Below are 21,634 nucleotides of genomic sequence, written 5' to 3'. Positions count from 1 at the left end.
CACTTTTCATATGAGAGTCATCAACTTCACACTTCGGTCTCCACAACAAATGAGCAAACTCTACCTGTTGAGAACAAGTTAACATCTGTGAATATTTTTTCAGACCATTTTGCGCTTTACTTTGAGCAAACAATCAGACACATTTATTGATTTTAATATATCAAAGTCTTATATTTTTGTATGATATTTTCATTTATTTCCAAATATATGGTGTGAGATTATTTCATGATTTGCCTGTATATTGAGTAATAACTATATTTAATAACTACATACGTTTACATATGGATCTTTTTTAGTTCCACAGTAAATACATCTTAAATTGAAATCAGTAAAACAGACTGAAAAATCTGTATTGATCAATTAGCCATAAGTAATCATGATCATCCCTTTTCTTTCATGCTTTTATTCACTTATCCCAGTAACAGTGAGGAGCAGTCTTAATTGTCATTGTAAGGTCAAAGAGACAACTGATTAAAAATGGTGGCGACCAGTAAATCATAAACATAATACAATAATCACAGAACAGAGGAGGAAATCTCTGATGCACAGCTTGCACCTTTTATTATAAAATCATAAAACCCATAGATGGAACTTGACCTTGAAGATGCATGCTGCAGTATCTGTTTCCTTCCCTGGCAACGTCCAGTCTCAGATGTTCTTCCATGCAGTGACCAACTGCTGTGAGGATGCAGTGGAAATACTAATGAGCACGGCACACTGCTCTCACGCGTGATACGGCATCAATGGGAAAAGGCCATATGTGTCACACAATTCTACTTAGGGCTCCAACACATCTCGGGCCAACCCTGGTGGGATTCCACTCATATTTACTATGTTCAGCCATGCTAGGGGCACAGTGTTGGTCGGTCCAGACTGAAATAACTGACCCTAACACTCTCCATGTTTCTGAACCGTCTCTGATCAGGCTAATGGTTTCTAGAGGGTCACCTCTCTGGTGTCTGCGGCTGCAGACACACCTGCAGCTTCTTCTCAGAGTTGGTGTTATCTTTCTGTTATCCACAGGGTTGGGGTTATCTTGTCAAATGTATTTGAAGAATAACAATACTTTTGCAAGAGTAATGTTTTCTCTGACTCTTTCCAATCCTGCATTTAGCTCAAACCACTGCTGTATAAGTGAAGCTTCACAGCGCTGCAAGCATGACTGCAGACTCTTAGTTTTATTTTTTTATCTGAAACAAAAACGACGACACAAGACAAACATATCTGGTTATTGTATTGATTTATCATTTGAGCATATGGGTTTTGAAACATTTAAAACGATATTTACGATCAGTTTCTGACTGAACCCTTCTGGAAAACCAACGTCTCAGCAATGATTTCAATCGATTCATTCACCTTTACATTATCCAAACAGGGAGAAGAAACAAATAACTCAAGCGGAGAACATCGGGAACACGATGTATTTAATTTGACAGCCGACAGTCTAGTAGTCTAACCCTAGTCTCAATTTGTCATGACCTTAAATCACCTTCTCAGTCTGAAGTATTTCTGCCTGCCCGTATTCTGAGGACAAACTCCAGCGTGTTACCCGTACCGCTGTTGTTACCTGTCAGCTGCTCTTACCGTTAAAGAGGCGGATGACACAGGAGCTAATGAAAGAGCAGCAAGAAGTGCCGGCGACCCTGCCCACCAGGTAACCATCTGTTCCAAAAACCTTCCCCTCGCTTGCTTAGTGAGAGCTCCTGTCACGTCAGCAGCTTCGTCCCGAGAGCTGTCCCCTTGCTTGACTAGTCCTGCTACTCACTGCAGCCTCTACAACCACCAGGCAGGACCTCAGCATCCGGCAGCCTCATTCTTTCTTCTTTCTTTCTTTTTTATTGCCTACTGTTTTATCCAAGCAGCAATTTGTGCAAAGTTGCCACAAAAAGGCCAGTGTTGATTACAAGCTTAATAGCCAGCAAATGTATTCCATTCCTTTGTGTAGATCAGTGGTGGATCAAGGACTCGGATCGTAAAAATAGCCGATACCACTGTAGAAATACTCTGATACAAGTAAAAAACCTAACCTAAAAAGATATCATGCAGAATGACCCATTTCAGAATAATGTATGTTGTAATATTGAGTTATAATTATGGGGCGGCGCGATGCTGCAGTGGTTAAAACCCTTGGGCCCAACAGCAAGTTCTGGGTTTAAACCTGCTGGAGAGTGGGTTCAATGATGACCTCAGGGTTCTGTGCTCTAACCTCAGGGTTCTAGTCTCTGACCTCAGGGTTCTATTAACACGTTCTTTCACACAAAAGAACAAAGAGGAAACAAGTTGTGGTTTTTAGGGGACTCCATATTTATAAGATCATGACAAGACAGATTAAGACAAAGCCTCCAGATAATTATACAGTTTGAAGGACATTAGTTTAAATGTACTCTTTACTGTACTCTGAAATGATCACCAATTGAGGCTGAAAATCTATTTTATTTTTTATTCTAATCCTTTCTAGCCTCATAAAATAGTTATTGTTCTCACTTGACTTTGAGGAGAGATTTAACCAAACAGAGACAATTCACCCCGGGCCAGCAGATCCTCCTCATGGATGGAAGAAATCAAAGCACACTCAATTATTGATTGTTTGAAAATGTCTGCTTTAGGCACAGTTGTTCAGTTTGAAGAGGAGATGGCACAGATCTCTTTTTGAATGTTGCAGTTTAGCTGATAATTTATAAACTAGTTCTTATGAATTGTCACTTTAATTATTGTCCTAAATCCCAAAACGTTGTCAACTTTTCCCCAACTTTCATAGCAATTGTGAAATTTCAAATATGTTCAAAGTGTGTATAAAAAATTATGAGAGGAACAATGTGATATTTACTTGAAAGGGTAAAAGTGCCCCCAAGTGGCCAAACAACAGGATGCCGCAGAGAACACCTTGATATGTAATGTGTAATATTGTCAAAAGCAGTGATCATTTGTTATATTAAGTTGGAGTTAAATTAAGGGCCTTCAGTAAGAAATTGAGTTTGGACATTTTAAGCATATCACGTTTAATCATGTGTAAATCTCTCCATCAACAACTGCAGGACTTTTTTCTCGAAAGGTTGTATTCTTTCATTGTGTTTCTATATTTTAATCGCTGCTATAGACTCGACGAACAAATGAATAGATATAAGGATGGGTAAAATCAATTTGCAGTTATAAAAGGTTAAAATACTTGTTATAAAGTAGATTTAATAATAAAGGTTCAATACTGTATACAAACAGACATTTCTTGTTTTGCAATGGCAACTTGTTGCATGTGGAGCAGTAACCCCTGTCCGACAGCAACAGTGTACAGAAAGACCGAATGACACCGGGTCATTTCATTATGTCCATACCATCCTTAAACAATGTAGTTGTGTCCGAAAATAAATCAAATCAGGATGAATTAGTAGACAATAATGCTGTGTAAGTTGGGTGAAACATTGCTGAGAAAATGGTGTCATTATGAGGAAGGAAACAAGCAAGAATGATGTGGTCATCATCCAGCCAGACTACAGGCTACATGCATATTGACATTTATTTAAAACGTATACACTATACAGAATACATACTGAGTAAAACAGCAATGACATGTGTAAACAGTAAGACAATAGCACAATACATATGTGATGACTGATGTAATATTTTGCTATACATGTGGTTCAGCAGGGGGTTATGACAGTATACATCATGCTTGGATTTACATTTGACAGTGATTAAATGAACATCTTAAAGAGACTGTATTTGAACTTTAAAGGTATTAAATGTACAGGTACAATGGATATTTACTGTTCCATTATTGCACAGGGATTGTTCCTTCCTGACAACAAATATTTAAATTAAAAGAATAACATACATATATATTTTTTATTTATTTTTCATTTAATAAAAAAATGTAGCCCATTTACTATATATATATATATATATATATATATATATATATATATATATATATATATATATATATATATATATATATATATATATATATATATAAAACGCTCATTTTTAAAGTATCTGCAGAGCTTTTCCTTTCAGTGGCGTTTTAGGACCGAACTAGAACAACCCAATAACTCTTCCTACGTATTCGGGGAAAAATAAAAACTAATTGCGAGGAAACTCAAAGAAATGCACAAAATCACCGCCAAAATGAAATAAAAACAAAGCAGTAATCGTTCATAGCAAGTTTTCAGTTTTTCGGAGGTGGAGCTTCTAATCTTTTCGGAGCCCACACACCAGCCACAGCCCGGTGGGTGCCATAGCAACGAGCCGCGGAGGAGGGGGACGCCTGGAGCGACTTGTCATTGGTCAGACGAGACTCTCGATCATCACCGATCCTTCGCGTGATTTGTTACATCGACCGTCGCTCACACAAGCTGCAACGTGATTGGCTATCTTTTTCACTTGCGGGCCCGCCTTGTTGAATAAGCTCTTGCAACTGCACACAAGTCGGGGGGGAAAAAGGAGAGCGGAGGAGGTGCTAGCATAATGCAATGAGTTGAAGCTGGGTTGTTTTGAGGAGTTTAAAGTTGTTAATTTCAGCTAACTCTATTGTTGTCTCACCATCAAGGCGTTGTGTTTACTTGGAACTACACAAAGTCGGAAGAAATGTAGGGACTTTTTGTCCGCCTTTGTCGTTGCCTCACGATGGAGGAACCTGCAACAAGGCAAGTGGGGACACCGTGACTCGCTAGCTCATTAACTTTCCGTTAAAGTTACATATTGTTGGCGTGTTCCTGGTTAATTAATACTATTTAAAAGCTGATAGTTGTTCTACGCATACGGGGTGACGTATATACCAAGTAAGTTAAGTCTAAATGGGGCCACTTTTGGGTGAAATGATATTAACATGAACGTTGCTCTTCACAGAGAGTTGGAGATGTCCCTGTCAGACGGTAACGTCACCTCGGACGACGATATGCCCTTAACGTTACCCACAGATGGCAGCCTCAGTGGAAGCATCCGAAAGGTGAGACACCCGGAGACACACACACACGCGCATACACACGCGCATACACACGCGCGCACACAAACACACACACACACACACACACACACACACACACACACACACACACACACACAGGCACATACCGTTATATACATGTAGTAAACACGAGGAAAGGGTCTGATGGTCCTTGAGATCCCTCATTGGCCATAGGTGGCTCCATAACATCAACTGCAACTTTAAGTTATTAACTGTGCACTTTGGACATAATAAATCCTGATACTATTCTGTAGTCAATCCATCTTGTGATCTCTTCAGTGATAATTAGTTTAAAATCTGTCTATAAAATCACCTCACCCCGTTATTAAAAGCAAAACAACACACATTGTTTCACTAACCTCTAATAATGTCTCAATATGTCGGTATTATCGGCTGTATTTGCCTGAGTTTGGAGACATCTGCACCTGAAAACCGCTGCCACCATCTCAATACAGTGGAGTTGAATGCAGTTTTGATCGTGGAGTTAAAAGAAAAACCAAAAGGAACATTTGCAAAACATAACAGGAAAGTGTCTTTCAAGAAACGCTTGCCTGCTTCCTCTGGATAATCCACAAACCTCACTGTTAACTGTTTTCATTGAGACGATTTGATCAGTAGATAGTTGACAGGGAAGTCTGTGGATTACAGAGAAAGTGTTTTTCTGAAGAGTGCATTATAGCTGACATGTTAAATGTCATTTTACAAAGTGTTATTAGCAAATTAAATATAATTTCGACCACCTCCTTTGTATTAAGGGGGCATCAAAAAACGCAGAGGACGAGATCTCGCAACTTATGCATCTTAAATGATACTGTGGGTGTGTTTTGAAAAGTGAAACCTGATTTGCACCTGCATTTTTTTCAACACTGATATCACGTCACACATAGTATAAGTGCTGTGTATCAGGCACTATTAATGGCATATTTACACAGGATATTGCATCTCTGGTTTGAATGAGGAAAACATGGTGGGAGAAAATTAATAATTATGGTGCCCTTAAGCAAGCCACTTCACCTTCTGCTGCTTGAGTGGGTAGAAGACTGTGCTTAAAGCAACAATTTACAATTTTGCATATCTGTGTTGCTGAAAAACAACGTGTGTGCTTAGAGAAAATCACCTGGACATGGAGGTTTTTTTAACACGTTTTTTTAGACTTCCTCTGCACTGATGTTGAGCAGCCTCCATCCAGCTGCCCTCCTGATGGTTGATCAGAGGTGGGAGCTCGGCCAGGATCCTAATCCACACAGGCACTCTGAGGATTACTTGACGTGTGCATGCTAAACAAACACCTTAACTGGGTGAGAGGGAACGAGAAAGATAAAGGGGGGGAAAGAGGGTGAGAAAATGAAAAACATCCGTATACAAGTTGTCTGAAAGAAGCTGATGGAAAGAGGCACAGGGATACAGAACGGGAGTATTCAGTATGTTTAGAGTACAGCTGCTCCATCTGTCATATTGCTGTACATCTGTTTACCTTTTCACTTTACAACAGTGGTGCTTTGTTTGATAGATTGCATATTTAGTGAGCACACATGTAACAATCAGCTGTTCTGGTGTTGAAGCGAGACTTAAGAGGCCTTTAAATCTTCAGACGGACACACAGCTCTGACATGTCACCGGCTCTTTTTTCAGTTCACCATATTATCCTTCTGTTCAGGAGGTTCTCCTCCTGCCTTACCATGTTAGTCTTAACCATGTTCAGCATCCACAAGGCTTTCCCCGCCTCAGCTCCCTCAGCTCTATCCAGTGTAGACCTTTTGTTCTGAAGTGAGCCTTTTAGTCATCTCTCTGACTCTGACCATACTGTACTGTACTGCCACCATATAAGCTTTACAAATAACATGCTATAGTTTTATGATGGTTAAAGGTACGTTTTTTTTGCCTTGTCATTTATTCCTTACAGCAAAACAGCATTTTTTACATCACCTATGTCCCTTTCCCACCCCACTTAGTGTGTATATGCAGGTGTTTTTTTAAACACCTGCTGAAAATAGACGATTGACTACTTCCCCATTGCCAGTCTTGGATGTATAAATTGCCAGTACACGAATATGCCTTTCATTTTTTTTCTTTTCTTCTAGTGTGTCGTGTTCGAAGTCCCAAATGTGTCATGAAAATGTTACAGTGGTTACTTCTTTCACACAACACGCATCACATAGCATTCACGCCGGAAAAGGGTATCCAAAAATGTGTGTGTCCACCTGGGATAAATATCCGTGCCTACTGCAGAGTCATTTGTCCCGGGAATTGATGCGGATTCTACTGTTTCTCACAAAAGCCAGATGTTAGTGGGTATCAGTGAGGTTTTTGTCCAGTGGGAAAAGGGCTCTAGTAAGGTGACAAACGGTGGGTTTAATTAGCAGACTAACTGGTTATTTGAAACTTGTGCTGGGCACCTGAAGTAGAAACATACCTCACCTCTTAGACAGACCTGCTGCTGTCATTCATCATTCATAAATTCACCAGTCCATCACTTCTCTTGACGGCTCTATTACTTCATGTTCTCTGCAGGGATGTGATCCTTTCGCCCAGACTCAGCGCAGTAAACTTCAGCACCGGCGAGCTCGCATCAACCAGCAGATCAACAAGGAGATGCGCATGAGAGCTGGAGCAGAGAACCTGTTCAGGTGAGGCTCTTTTTTTCCTTTTTCTCTCTAGAATATTCTTGGAAGTCAAAGTTGGTTTTATAGTTTCATCTGTTGAGAGACTCAATCAGGTATTAAGTGAAGATTTGTGACGGTATTGGTATGTGTATCTTGCTTGTTTAGTTAGTTTACTTACTTATTAGTTATTAGTTGTTTTAAAGTATTTATTGTTGGACACATTATTCATGGGGTTTTATTTTTTATTTTTGTTAGAAAGGGCTCTAAGATGTGATGATGAATGCTATTCTGGTCTCCTCTGTGTTGGTGGCTCTTTGTTAGCTTGTTTGCTCAGTCACTTTTGTGGTGCGTCCTGTGATGGGAAAAGGTCAGAGATCACTCCCCTCCAGAATACACACACACACACACACACACACACACACACACACACACACACACACACACACACCCCAGCACCACCCAGTTTTATGACCCTGTTTGTGTTCATTGTGTCTGTCTGGTTGCGTGTCTGCTCTCACCATGTTGTGTATGTTTGTGTCTCCTCTGCCGTTTCTCCTACAAATATTTAATTGTAAAAAAAATTAACACTGCATACCTTTCTGCTCAAACACCGATGATTACCCAACATAACTGAGCTGTGTGTCTTTCACACAATTATTTTATTCGTGAAGAAATGAAGGAAAGGGAGAAAAAGAAACCCGGTGGCAGAACATCAAAGTATTCTATCTGAGAACATTAACGTCAATTTTATCCCCTCCTGCTTCTGTCCATGTCTCGCTGCCTTTGCTTTCTCCTTCTGATTGTTTCTCAGGCTCTGCATTTTTGTTATCCACTTGGAGGTGGCTTACAACGGAGGCTTAAAGTAAACATTTAATATATGTGCATACATTTGGTCTACACTTTTGTTGTGGTAGCTGTGAGAACATTTACAGCATGATTAGTCCACTGTGCAAAACTCTCTGAAAACACACTCCTTTACTCATTAAAATTCAATTTGGGACTAGGAGGAGGAGGAGGAGGAGGAGGAGGAGGAGGAAGAGGAGCCACTTAATTAAAGCAATGAGCTTCTTTCTTCCTCCTTAGTGGTGCCATGTCAAAATGTAATAAGATCAACATGGAAAACAACAGAGTCTTTGATTAAAAAACGACCAAGGTTGCCTCTTAATATTACCCCAAGGCATGTTTGGCTACAACTAATTAAGTTTCACAAAATATGTTTTCTCAGGCTACCACTTATAATTATTTCCATTATTGTTTAGTCTACATACATCCAAGGTGGCGGCTTCAAATTGTTTCTTTTTTCTGACTAATGGTGCAAAATCCAAAGGTATTCAGTAAACACATACATACAACTAGCCAAAATGATTTTTTGATTCATTTATCAGTCTAGCAACGACAAAGTAATTGACAAACTTCAACAATCAGATTTTAAATACATTGTTCAAGCAAAACTTCCTGACATTACCTTTTTCTAACTGTTTAAAAAGGCAATGATGCACTGCTTTACTTGGTCTTATGTGATAGTGAACTGACATGTACTATTGTATAAGTTTATCTATAATCTTAGGTCTAATCATTTGCTGTGCTTTAGGGCGCCACCTGTGATGTTCAGGCTAAACTTATTCTAGAGTCTCTCCTCTTGTTAGACATTTCTAAACAAAAGTCGTCACAGTTTTAACCACAAACTGTTGTTGCAACAATGGAAGACTGAATGCAATGTTTTAGTTTTATTGTATATATGAAGTGGACGTGCATTTGGCGTTTAACTTTCCTGCCCTCGTGGCCAATTCGCCGTTGCAAAAGATGTTTTTTTTCTTCAGTGGATTTGATCTGGTTTAATAAAGGTTAAATAAATCAAAGTTAGTTAATTGATGTTGTTGTGTTTTTTGATTATTCAATTAATGGGTGTTAATAGGGAGATTGGAGTAATTATGTAATGGCTGGTGATTTCTTTTTCTTTTGGATTTTTTTTCCCCCCAACTCCATTTTTGACTGGATTTAGGCTGTTATCCTAAAAGGTGATGAGTCAGTTTAGGGGAAATAAAACAAGCGCTCCTGCCCTTTCTATTAGGACGATGGGTCACAGAGACAAAGAGGAGCCCCCCCACACAGCCAGCCGGCCTGTAATCAGCCGGCTTTGTGTCCGCCTCCTGTCCTGCGCTCATGCAGAGATTCCCAACGGAGCCCCGGCAAGCTCATCCCCCACTTATTTGTCTGGCACTGTCAGACTTTTTTTTTTCCATCCTCCCCCTTTCCGGTCAACTGGAATAGTCGACACACACAAACCGTCTCGCTTTCACTTCATACACTCTGAAACTGTTGTGGAACTAGGTTGTGGCATGAGTGCTTGTGGGTGGTGACTGGGACAGGGTGGGTGGGGGGTGCTAATTACCGATGAGAGAGCGGTATTAACTCTTCAGGGTTTGTGATTGGCTGATGAAGACCTCACGTTGTGCTGCAGGCTGTGTTTCTTTGTGGGAATTCAGTTGATGGACAGTTACTTGTTTAATCCTGGTCTTCTTATCAGTGTTCGGGGTTTTTTAAATACCACAAGTTATTTGTTTTTGATACTTCATGTCTTTCACTTAGAGAAAGAGAGCTACCACCCCATCCCATCTCCTTAAAAGATGCAGTATGTTGTGCGTGCAAGTGTGTGTGTGTGTGTGTGTGTGTGTGAATGGGATATTTGGCAGCCCATTTAAAACTGACTAATCAGATTAGCCCTTGGCTTCATCCTAGTTATGGATGTGTGTGTGTGTGTGTGTGTGTGTGTGTGTGTGTGTGTGTGTGTGTGTGTGTGTGTGTGTGTGTGTGTCAGATGAGATAAGATGTTGTGTAGCAGTTACGGTACACAGTAAGAGAGTGCAAATATAAATTATATATATATATATATATATATATATATATATATATATATATATATAAAGGTGCAAGTATAGAAATATCAATGAGCAGAAAATACACAAACCATGCCTTTTGTTGTTTTCGGAAAGGTCTTGCTTTGGCTGCCATTCTTTTGCAAATTGATGTGAGGATTCTTGCTGATGTTGATCAGCATAGTTAAACATGGAAGAAGCTGTGAGAACGAGTGAAATGAAATGAAAAATTGTTCAACAGTTTAAATTTACAATGTACTTTCATTCGGGAGAACAGAGCCTAGTGTGTCCGGCCATCACTGTTGTCTACTCACCTTCATGTCAGGTGAGACACACGTGACTTTTTAAATTAACAGGAAGCGGTTTTGCTGAAAAGCAAAGACTCTGTGATCAATATGTTGGGAGAGTGTACATATTCATCCTCAGGCCTTAAGTGCATTATTTGTCTATGACTCAAAACAGAACCACACCTAGCAATTTCTTTAAATTTGTCATAGTCTGCCTTTGACAGCTTAATGTTTGTCTTTCCTCCCCAAATCTTCCACCTGATGATTCATCTAATGACTCATTCAGCAGAGATGCTGTGCATCTCTCTTCTTACCAGATCAAACTAAGACCGAAATGAGTAAATAATTCCAATAGGTAGATTTTATTTGGGCTGCTGACCAAAAACATTGATTATATTTAGTTTTAGTAAAAGGTCTGCTAGAATGATGACTTCACTGAGGCCCGTGTGTTAACTTTACTGGTGTGCTGGTGTCTTTTAATAAATTCATTAAGGAGGGAAGGAGCGTTACCATGTAGGCATTTGAAAATAAGCTTTAATCTTGAATAGCTTATAAAGCTTTCAAAGCTGAACATGTTGTGTTTTTTCAAGATTTGACAGTGGTGCCACATAGTTTTTTTGTCTGGTTATACAGTGATATGATGGGTTGTATGGTTGTTTGAGAGGCTTGTGAGCAGGTAGTGATGCAGTACGATATGTGTGAGAATATCATGACATGCGTTCATGTGCGAAATAGCAGTCTGTTAATCACGAATGTTTATAGTGATGTAGTGATGTAGTGAGTCCTCTTTGTGCTCTCGACACACAACTGTGTCTCATCAAATCATTGAGCCAGTAACATTTTATGATTGTATCATAGGGCTGCGTTGGGTCCTTGGTATTTGTTTGGGGGCTCTAGGCAACCTGGTGATGCCTCAGACTTCCAGGAACATTGTGTGTTGTTAAACCTCAGAACCCCCCGGACGTGTGAGCTGGCTCCTCCTGTGATTGGAGCGCGCATGAGAAAGTCTTGAAGTGAATGAAAAGAGGGTGGAGAAGAAGGCGGAGACATGAGATAGTTGCATAAATTAAAGACAGGCTTTTTGTCAATGGAAACGACACTGCTCATCGTGTTTACTGTGTCATGTTTACGCCCATTATTGTTATTATACACCTGCTAGTCAGTTTTTCAAGGTGGCATGCGTGATCTGTGATGCTAAGCTGTGTGTTGAAGCACGCAAGGACACACAGTAAGACTGAGGCATATGTAAGTAGGGTTGTATTCAACCCACTAACATGTGCTTTGTTTGCATGTGTAAGTTTAGGATCAAACCGTGCTCCAGAAATATCAAATTAAAATCTCACACACCACAATCTGGTTTTCATTTATCAGATGACACGAATCCATAACATGAGCAACACACATATATCACATACATGGTGTACATACATTGTTTTTTGGTGCGAGCTGCATGGTGTGTGGAGGCTCTAAATGACCCGTAGGTGAATGTGAGCATGAATGGTTGTCTGTCTCTGAATGGTTGCCTTCGCCCAATGTCAGCTGGGATCGGCTCCAGCGCCCCCGCGACCCTAAATAGAATAAGTGGTTTGGATAATTGTGCATTACAATAAACATTTTAGGGCTGCAACTACTACTTATTTTATTATCCATTGATCTGTTGATTAATTGATTAATCAATGTTTTTTATAGCAGAAGTTGACATCCTCAAATCTTTTGTATGACCAACAGTCCAAAATCCAAGATATTCAATTTCTTTTGACGGAGAAAAAAGAAGCAAATATTCAGGTTCTGCAAAGGGCTCAGTTATCATAAATGTCCGGCCAAATTTAAGAATATTTTGATTATGGAACGTATATATATATATATATATATATATATATATATATATATATATATATATATATATATATATTATTATTATTATTATTTATGAGGTGGAAGTGACTGTGATGTTTGTGACTGAACCTTCTCCTGCTCTATGGCAAGGACTCAGATTTGCCCTTTGAAGCAGTTGACTTGGGATTGAAGTCAAATTAAACTCCTTGTCTCACATTGGAAACGCAAGTCTTTCATAGTGTGTTGTAAGTAGGTGTTAATGAAGGATGTGAATTGATGTGTGTGTGTGTGTGTGTTTGTGTGTGTGTGTGTGTGTGTGTGTGTGTGTGTGTGTGTGTGTGTGTGTGTGTGTGTGTGTGTGTTCAATTCTGCAGGGCAACAACAAACAACAAGGTGAAGGAGACAGTGGCTCTGGAGCTCAGCTTTGTGAACTCCAACCTCCAGCTGCTCAAGGAGGAGCTGGAGGAGCTCAACAGCAACATGGAGGTCTACCAGACAGACAGGTAGAAAGCTCTGAGACACACACACACACACACACACACACACACACACACACACACACACACACACACACGCACGCTTACACACGCACGCTTACACACACACAGGTGTTTACCATAGGATTACATAAGATCTCTGACCCTAGGGGGATCCGGGGACATGCTCCCGTGGTATATATATAGTATATATAGTATATATATATATATATATATATATATATATATATATATATATATATATATATATATATATATATATATATATACATATATATATATATATAAATATATATATATATATATATATATATATACACTGTATAGTATATATAGTATATATAGTATATATATATATATATATATATATATATATATATATATATATATATATATATATATATACATATATATATATATATAAATATATATATATATATATATATATATATATATATATATATATTTATATATATATATACTATATATACTATACAGTGTGAGGCCAAAGAGAGCCCGCCCACCCTTTGAGAAGTGTATAAATAGTTTTGGTTATTTGTGAAACTGTGGTGGGATTCCACAGACTATGGTGGGACGCCACAGTCTTGGTAATTAATAGGAAACACTTCACACACACACACACACACACACACACACACACACACACACACACACACACACACACACACACACACACACACGGCCTATTTAAAACCCATGTCCCATTTATTATTTGTCCCATGAATTCCAGGTCACTCTCATTAGTCTAATTATAATTGGTGATAACAAACATTCATTCCATGTTGGTATTCACACTGTGCATTGTGTGTATCTGCTCGATGTGTAACTGTCTTTGTGGGGACACATTTACACTGTAAGCTTTGAGAGGAAGGACTTCTTTGTTAAATTAGGATTGTTTGTCTGGTTGTCTATTCTTCAAAGGGCAGTTTGTAGGTTAATATGTAGTTTAAGGTTAGACAAAGTTTCAGTCAAGCTTAAATTAAGGGGCTAGGAAATTACAAGTATAGAAGTACGAGTTTGTGTGCGTGTGTGTGTCCTTCACAGCCAGGAGATTTTTCTCTCTGCAGGGTCACGGGAAAGATAAATCCCCCGATTAGAGGGTCATTAATGGCCGCGTGGCGTGTGTGCGTGTTTCAGTTCACTGTGATCGGGAGGGGGTGACTTTGGGGGTTGTTAGGCCGTACGGGTTAATACTGGGCTTTAGCTTTGTCTATTAGCAGGATGAGCCTGCTGTGTTTAAAGACTAGCAGATGGCAGTGCTGACTGGGCCTATAACCTGCACCTGTGTATGATGTTGGTGTTTACATGTTGGTGTTTACATGGCGTAACCTGTGAAAGATTACGAACATACAGTACACATGCTGTAATTGTTGTTTTTCACAGTGAGACTATCAACGTTCCCATGATCCCACTCGGATTAAAAGAAACCAAAGAGGTGGACTTCACAGTTTCTATCCAGGTGAAGATGACGTCTCATATTTCACCTCCCTTGATTTCCTTTTTTTTGAGAAAAAAACACTTTCCTGAGTAAAACATTGCATGCTGTATGTAGAAAACAAAAACAAAAAACAAAGGAGGAACATTAAGTGGACTGCTTTGTTTATTCAATACTGAACTGAAAATGTCTTTCCTTGTGTCAAAGATTTGCAATTCTTCACAAATGTGTCCTATAAAGATGACTTAAAGCAGAATATTAAAGCAGATATGTGTCAAAGCTTGATTATTACAACTTACGAAGATTTAAACTTGTGTGAAGACGCTGCTATTGATTTCTAGGGAAAGTTCTTGTCTGATTTCACATTTCTCTTGTTTTATATAAAGGCTGCTGAGGGGCACTGAAAGCTCAGTAAAAATCCTCTGCAATCTCTCTGAATATTAGAGAATACCTCAGCTGTGAAACTGATTTGTCATTACGTAACGGTCTGCCTCCCCTCACAGGACTTCATCTGTGAGCACTACGAAGAGGACAGCGCTCTCTACGACAAGGAGCTCAAAGAGCTTATGGAGCTCAGACAGGTTAATAAATGCACTCGCACAAATAAGTACAAAACAAATCTTTTTTTTCAAGGATGGTTGTAGAAAATCAGTGCAAAACTGTGGGAAAAGAAATGTAAAAAAATGAAAGGTACATGTCAGATTGCTGTGTCTTTGAAGTGCCTATGACATGTCTGTGTGTTGATATGTCTGTGTGTTGTTGTTGGACTCAGGCCATGCGTACCCCCAGTCGTAACCAGGCCGGTCTGGAGCTACTGATGGAGTACTACAACCAGCTGTACTACCTGGACCAGCGCTTCTTCCCTCTACACAGGAACCTGGGTGTGCACTTCCACTGGTAGGACATGAGCACTTTTTAATGTAAAGGCCTCGAGGTTATCGAGTCCTGCATTCCGAGGACTGAGGCGCGGTTGTGTAGAGAGAAGATGACAAGTGGATGTTACTTAGTTATTACTCTGCTATGTTTTGTGAAGAATTATGATTGAACGCGATAGTTTTCATCATTACGTAAACAACCAGCGCTGTGATTGGTCTGGTTTGGAGTGTACCGTTAAAAAATTCAATGTAGGGCAGCACTGAATTAAGTTGTTTATCATTTTAAGCTTCTATTGAGTGATTCGAATGAGGCATTGAATGTCTGTTGTCATATTTTAGGATGTCATCACCATATAAAGTGGGGAAAATAGGATTTTGTGTTATTTTGGTTACATAAATGTAACTGATGGTGCAGACCGCCTTGTTAGTACAGGTGCCTGCCCTTGTGTCTTTTCACCTCAAATGTCAATGTTATGAGTGAAGCTTAAAACTATTTCGTTCAGCCCATGTTCAGTATTCCCTGTTTTGCTGCTTACATAAAGTGCTTGGCGCTCGCTTCAGCAAAACGCTTCTCCTCTGGCAAAGTTCCCACTGCTGGTCAAAATCATGCGTGTCTCCCTGAGCTGAGTGGAGTCCAATAGTCTCCGGCGAGCGCTACTTTTGCTTTCTAGTCTTCATGCAAGTTGGATCTTCAATATGCTGGTAGCTGTAAAAGGCACTTTTTTGTATGACACTTTAAAAAGTTATATTGAAAATGTATGCCATAAAAAAGGCAACGTATAGTTGCCATCAAAGCATTGCAATGCAGTGAGTACATGTACTCCTCATCCTCTGTCTCTAGGTACGACTCCCTGACAGGCGTCCCGTCGTATCAGCGTACGTTGGCCTTTGAGAAAGGAAGTGTGTTGTTCAACATCGGTGCCCTGTACACACAGATTGGAGCACGGCAAGACCGCTCTGCAACAGCTGGCATAGACCGAGCAATAGATGCCTTCCAGAGAGCTGCAGGTAATGAAACCGCACATACTTACCTGACAGTTATATTAGCCTTATTAAGTGATTATGTGGGACTGTAAAGATAGGATGTCCAAAAATCCAAGAATCATTGCTTTTGCACAAAAATAGCTCTGTGTGCAAGTACTGAAATATTCTTTTTCCATCAGCTAGAGCAGCAACTATTTGTTTCCCTCATCTTTTAATACATCCATTATCTTCTCAATTAATAGATTGTTTATTCTATTCAATTTAAAAATAAAAATAGTGGTGGCTATTGTAAGAGCCCACGGTGAAATCGACTAAAAAAACCTAAAGAGGTTCAATTGCTAATGGTATAACAGAGAAAAGCAGCAAATCCTTAAATATCAGAAGCAGAAATAAGTGAAGGTTTGATATCTTAGCTTGATAAAAGCCTGTAAATTAAGTAATTGGTGAACAATATTTTTAATCTATGCGTTTTTTTTCCTTTCTTTCTGCGCGCTTTTTAGGTGCATTTAATTACCTGAAAGATAATTTCTCCAACGCTCCCAGTTTGGACATGAGCGGTCCGTCGCTCTGCATGCTGGTGCGTCTGATGGTTTCCCAGGTGCAGGAGTGTGTGTTTGAGCGAGTCACACTCACCACTCGGGACACACACTTCACTTCGCAACTGTGCCTGGCACAGGAGGCTGCACGGGTGAGTTCACGCGTCTCCGCTTGTGTCCTTGCTGCGTGTGTCGTTAATGATTCTCACTCTGCGCGCGCTCGTGTGTCCTGTAGGTGTCGGACGTGTATTTGTTGGTGCAGCAGACCATGACTCAGCCTCTGATGAAGGACTACGTGCCGTTTTCTTGGGCCTCCATGGTTCAAGTCAAATCGGAACACTTCCGTGCCCTCTCGCACTACTACGCTGCTGTTGCACTCTGCGATCACACGTGTAAGCCACACCAAACTACGCCGGACATTTATTTCGATATTTTTAGTGGCCGCTCACATCGCTGATAACTGTGCAGACACATTCAGTTGTTTTAATGTGAATGGTCTTCACTTGCACACTAGCAAGAATGAAGAGGTGGCAAGCTGAGGCCTTGTGCAATGAGGCATGCTTGAAACTGAAAGCAAGATAAACAAATTACATTAAATACAAATAGAGACGCACAAAAGGATAATATGGATCAGCTTTTGTAGTGCAGGCATTGGCCAGCTCACTAAGTGACATTTGGCAAAGACTATTAGCAGCTAATTACTATTAGCTGCCTCTGCAGTGTAAATGAGACCTTTTAGAAATGGTAGGATAGGTTTTGAATGCATTTCACTGACTTTCACTAAAGAGTCAGTCCTTTGGTTATCCTTACCAAAAACAGTCATTTGTGTACTGTATCTACACACGTTGATGTGAAGTGTCTTGTTCTGTAGTGTCTGCTGAGGAAGAGGAGTATGATGAAGCAGCGGAGAAGGCTTTCCTGCAGCTCTATGTCAGCAGCCCTGCAGGGCTGCCACTCGGCCTGGTTCTACGAGACCCTGAGAAAAGAAGAAAGCTTGGTGAGTTCATGGAATATGTTTCTATTTAGTCCAGATATACAGCCCAGTCAAGCCAATATGTGAAGCAGAGAGAGAGAGAGAGAGAGAGAGACAGATGTTTTTGGTTGATTTTATCTACCAAGTATGAGGTAAAAGTAATACCCACACATCTTTTAAGACAATGTCTGCCTACATGTACATGTCTGCAGGTAAAGCTCACCTGCGGCGTGCCGTAATCAGACATGAGGAAGCCATGCGTGTCCACAGCCTGTGTAAGATCTTGAGGAAGATGGACATCCTGCAGGACGTGCTGTCGCTCACACACAAACGCTCCCTGGACAAGTACTCAGAGCTGGACAGAGAGGACGACTTCGATGAAACCGAAGAGGCCCCAGAGATACAGTGTAAGCGTCGGTTTGAAGTCACTTAACCAAAGAATCATATTGTTGATATGGCATTAAGTGATTGTGGTTTGTTCTTTTTGTTCTACAGCTCAAACCCATCAGAAACCCGACATCACTCCAACCAACTTCTCTACAGTCCATGTTACTGATATCTTCCAAAGACTGGTGAGACGTATTCATTGTTGGAACAGTCGGATATCAGGGGGGAAAAAAAACGGCAGTACCTGCTGGTACCTGAGTTGAAGATGACGTTTTCCTTTGTGCTGCAGGGGCCTCTGTCGGTGTTTTGTGCTCGGGCTCGCTGGGGCCCGGTACGTGTGATCGCTCTGCAGAGGAGAGAAGGTGGAATGGGTCTCACGCTCAGAGGAGACTCCCCCGTCCTGGTGGCTGGAGTGGTGCCTGGAGGCTGTGCAGCGGTAAGAGAAACTCCACTGACCTTTATGTGCATAAAGACCTGCTTCCACAGCCTGTTAAATATGAGATGGTCAAACGTTAAGATCCTCATTCACAACTACTATATTACTGTAAAAAGCAAGGAATCTACGGCATCTCATAACAGTTTTTTTTAATAGGTATTAATACATAATTTGCTACTTAAGCTTTCTTACCATTTTCTTCTTTTTCTATTGCTTGAGAAAAAATCTAAATCTGTTTAAACTCAATTAAATTAAATCTGCTCCTGTTTTTTTATTTGTTGTTTTCCTGTACAATTTTAAAACAATGAGCCTTGTGTTGAATCTACAATTTCAGTAATGAATGTGTACAAAGGTACAACAAACTCATTTCTGAGCACTAGAGGATTTAAAGGAGACGCAAATAAATATAATGTATGTAATGCTTTTAACAGTAAAGTATAAGAGTGAAGAGGTGGGGCCAGTCATGCAGGAGATGCACTATAAGTTTTAACAGTAGTTGATCCGCATGTGTGGATGAATATTGGTTGCAGAATTGTTGTGGTTCCTTCATGACTTTAATTTGTTTCCTAATGTCCGTGTGTGGCATAGGAGGCGGGATTAAGGGAAGGAGACTACATCGTAGCAGTAGACGGACAGGACTCTAAATGGGCCAAACATGGCGAGGTGGTTCAAATGCTAAAGAACTGTAGCGAGAGAGGAGTGGAGCTTAGTGTGGTCACATTGCACTCGCATGATACACAGGTAAGTGTGTGTGTGTGTTTGTCTGTGTCTGTGTGTGTGTGTGTGTGTGTGTGTGTGTGTGATGTCCGTAGCTGCTGTTTCAATGTATGCCTGCTTACCTGTGCAGTGACCAAGACATCACCTGTGTGTTGCAGCTGGAGAGGAGGGCCATCTTGCTGTCCCACAGCAGCGATAAGGAAAACACTCGGCAGCGGCTGCTGGGTGGAGCTAAGGGCCAGAGCTCCGCCTCCTTGTTGAACTGGAACAGGAAGAAGACGAGGGAAGGCGGCGGGGTCACTAAGAGGCTCGGAAGCACTTTCAGTTTGTCGTTTGGAAGCATCCGAGACACTGAAGCCATGTACTGAGACGTGGCTGCAGAGGAACCACTCAGGGAATCACAGCTGTGGAGCACGAGGTACGATCCGGACCGCATTCAGAGGAAACATCCGCAGGAGCCCAGAACAAAACAAGAAAGCACACGGTTTGCCCAGTAACATTGTTCCTGGCGTCTTTGTATTGCTACAGCACAGTCCAGTGTCTGTAGCAAATGTGTTGGCTCAGCAAATATGTGGAAGCAAACATACGTAGAGCACCTTCATGTGGTGGTTTTAATACAGTTTACCTGGCATGAGTGAAGATCTTACTATTGCTGCCATGGTCATTGGAGAATGGAGTTGAGCAATCCCACGTCTGAGGAGTGGGCTGTACTCCTCTGTGCAGTGCTGTGTACTGCCTTGGAGACAGAACGCAACAACAATTGTAGATGCAGGCTGCTAAAAAATCATTTTGAGACAGGACTCAATGCCATGCTGTTGCTCCTGCATGACTCTGTGCTTAAACAAGTGCAGTGATTTCACTGTAAAATCGGATTTTAGATGCATATCCATCACCACTTCTCTGTGATACAGGAAGACCACAGAGTATTACTGAACTTCATTGAAGTTTTTTCAGCAAACTACTGACACTAACATAAAAAAACAGCGGGTGAATAGTAAATAAGTAAAATAGCCACGAATTAGGATTCACACTTAAAGCAAATTTAGAGTTTAGGTATTAACAACACACCCAGCTGGCAAAATGCCCAGCTCCTTGACTTCATTGTTACATCCTTTACATTAACGTTACAATACATATGTGTTGAGAGGGTGAAGCAAGTTCCATATTTCTTGTGTCTTATATTTTTCTTAAGAGGTCTCTGAGGTTTCAGAATTCTGTAACAGTCCTGTTTAACCATTTAGGATCAGTTAAAACTGAAAAGGTATCACTGATACCGTATGATATTGGATGTTCTTGGAGGAATGTTTTAGTTGTTTTAGTTGTCCTTTTTAGATGATTAAAAAGCACTTCAGAGGTTTTGATCCATTGTTTTGTAGTTCGGTACTTTCATGCACTGTGAATATTGAAAAGGACAAATCGGTTAATAATGTAGTTCAGACTTGATGTCTCAATAATGAACATGTGAGAGGTTGGGAGTTTTTCTTTTTTTATGAAATGTGATACCGGATACCCTGCAGGAAAAGCATGTGGTGTCCAAAACGTTTTTTTCAAAAGGAGTTTTGTATTGTCTTGTATCTATTGTGTCCTTAATGGTTTCCGAGAACGGTCCAGCCACTGTACTGTATGTTACAGGCAGCCAATATTAGAAAACAATAGATGATGATGCTCGTGTATTTTTTTCTTCTTTTAATTACCATTGTTTGAACGGTTTGTAAAAACCTGATTTAACTAGAAATGTGAGAATTGTAGCACATTACTGTTTGGTTCAGTAAAGAAATGAATGCTGTGTTGTTGTTGTTTTTGCCATGGCATGTCTTTTCCTTCTTCTGTACAACGTGTGTGCCACGGTGGTCCATTGCGATGAGTACACAAAGCCGGAGGGGACAAACAAGGATTTCTCATGTTTTGTTTTCACATGATCACAACACAATTGTTCTGTGATGCAATTTGTTTTCTGCACTCGTGAACGGTTTAGCAATTCTAAAAAGATTTGCGAAAGAGCAGGATTTTTTGTTTAATTCTCACAGTCAAATACATTTTGCATGTAAAGGAAACAAGTTTGTCATGTTGTGATCACAAAGTAACTAGAACTGGTTACATTTTTCCTCTTCAGCTTTATGTACTATCTACTGTATTTGTGCGAGTAAGTAAATGTGTGTCAAGCCTGTTGTGAAGAGGAATATTGTTTCCTTCCATTTGTGTTTGTTGACT

At 40.2% G+C, this 21,634-nt stretch overlaps 1 protein-coding gene across 1 annotated transcript; it reads left to right on the top strand.

Moving 5' to 3' along the window:
* Window positions 1–4,822: 4,822 nt before the first annotated feature.
* rhpn1 (rhophilin, Rho GTPase binding protein 1) lies at window positions 4,823–19,791 on the top strand (the record flags this gene model as incomplete). The annotated part of the gene is made up of 15 exons (XM_079221526.1): window positions 4,823–4,942; window positions 7,472–7,587; window positions 12,937–13,065; window positions 14,464–14,539; window positions 15,019–15,096; window positions 15,288–15,412; window positions 16,232–16,398; window positions 16,875–17,062; window positions 17,146–17,302; window positions 17,782–17,907; window positions 18,096–18,290; window positions 18,379–18,455; window positions 18,560–18,706; window positions 19,295–19,447; window positions 19,582–19,791. 15 exons carry the CDS (start codon window positions 4,823–4,825, stop codon window positions 19,789–19,791), a joined length of 2,064 nt encoding a protein of 687 aa, XP_079077652.1.
* Between the last annotated feature and the right edge of the window lie 1,843 nt (window positions 19,792–21,634).

The sequence above is a fragment of the Taurulus bubalis genome (genome assembly GCF_910589615.1).
Source record: "Taurulus bubalis genome assembly, chromosome: 7".
Classification (NCBI taxonomy): domain Eukaryota; kingdom Metazoa; phylum Chordata; class Actinopteri; order Perciformes; family Cottidae; genus Taurulus; species Taurulus bubalis.
Note: the sequence above shows the minus strand (reverse complement) of the source record. Positions and strands in the feature narration are given on the sequence as shown.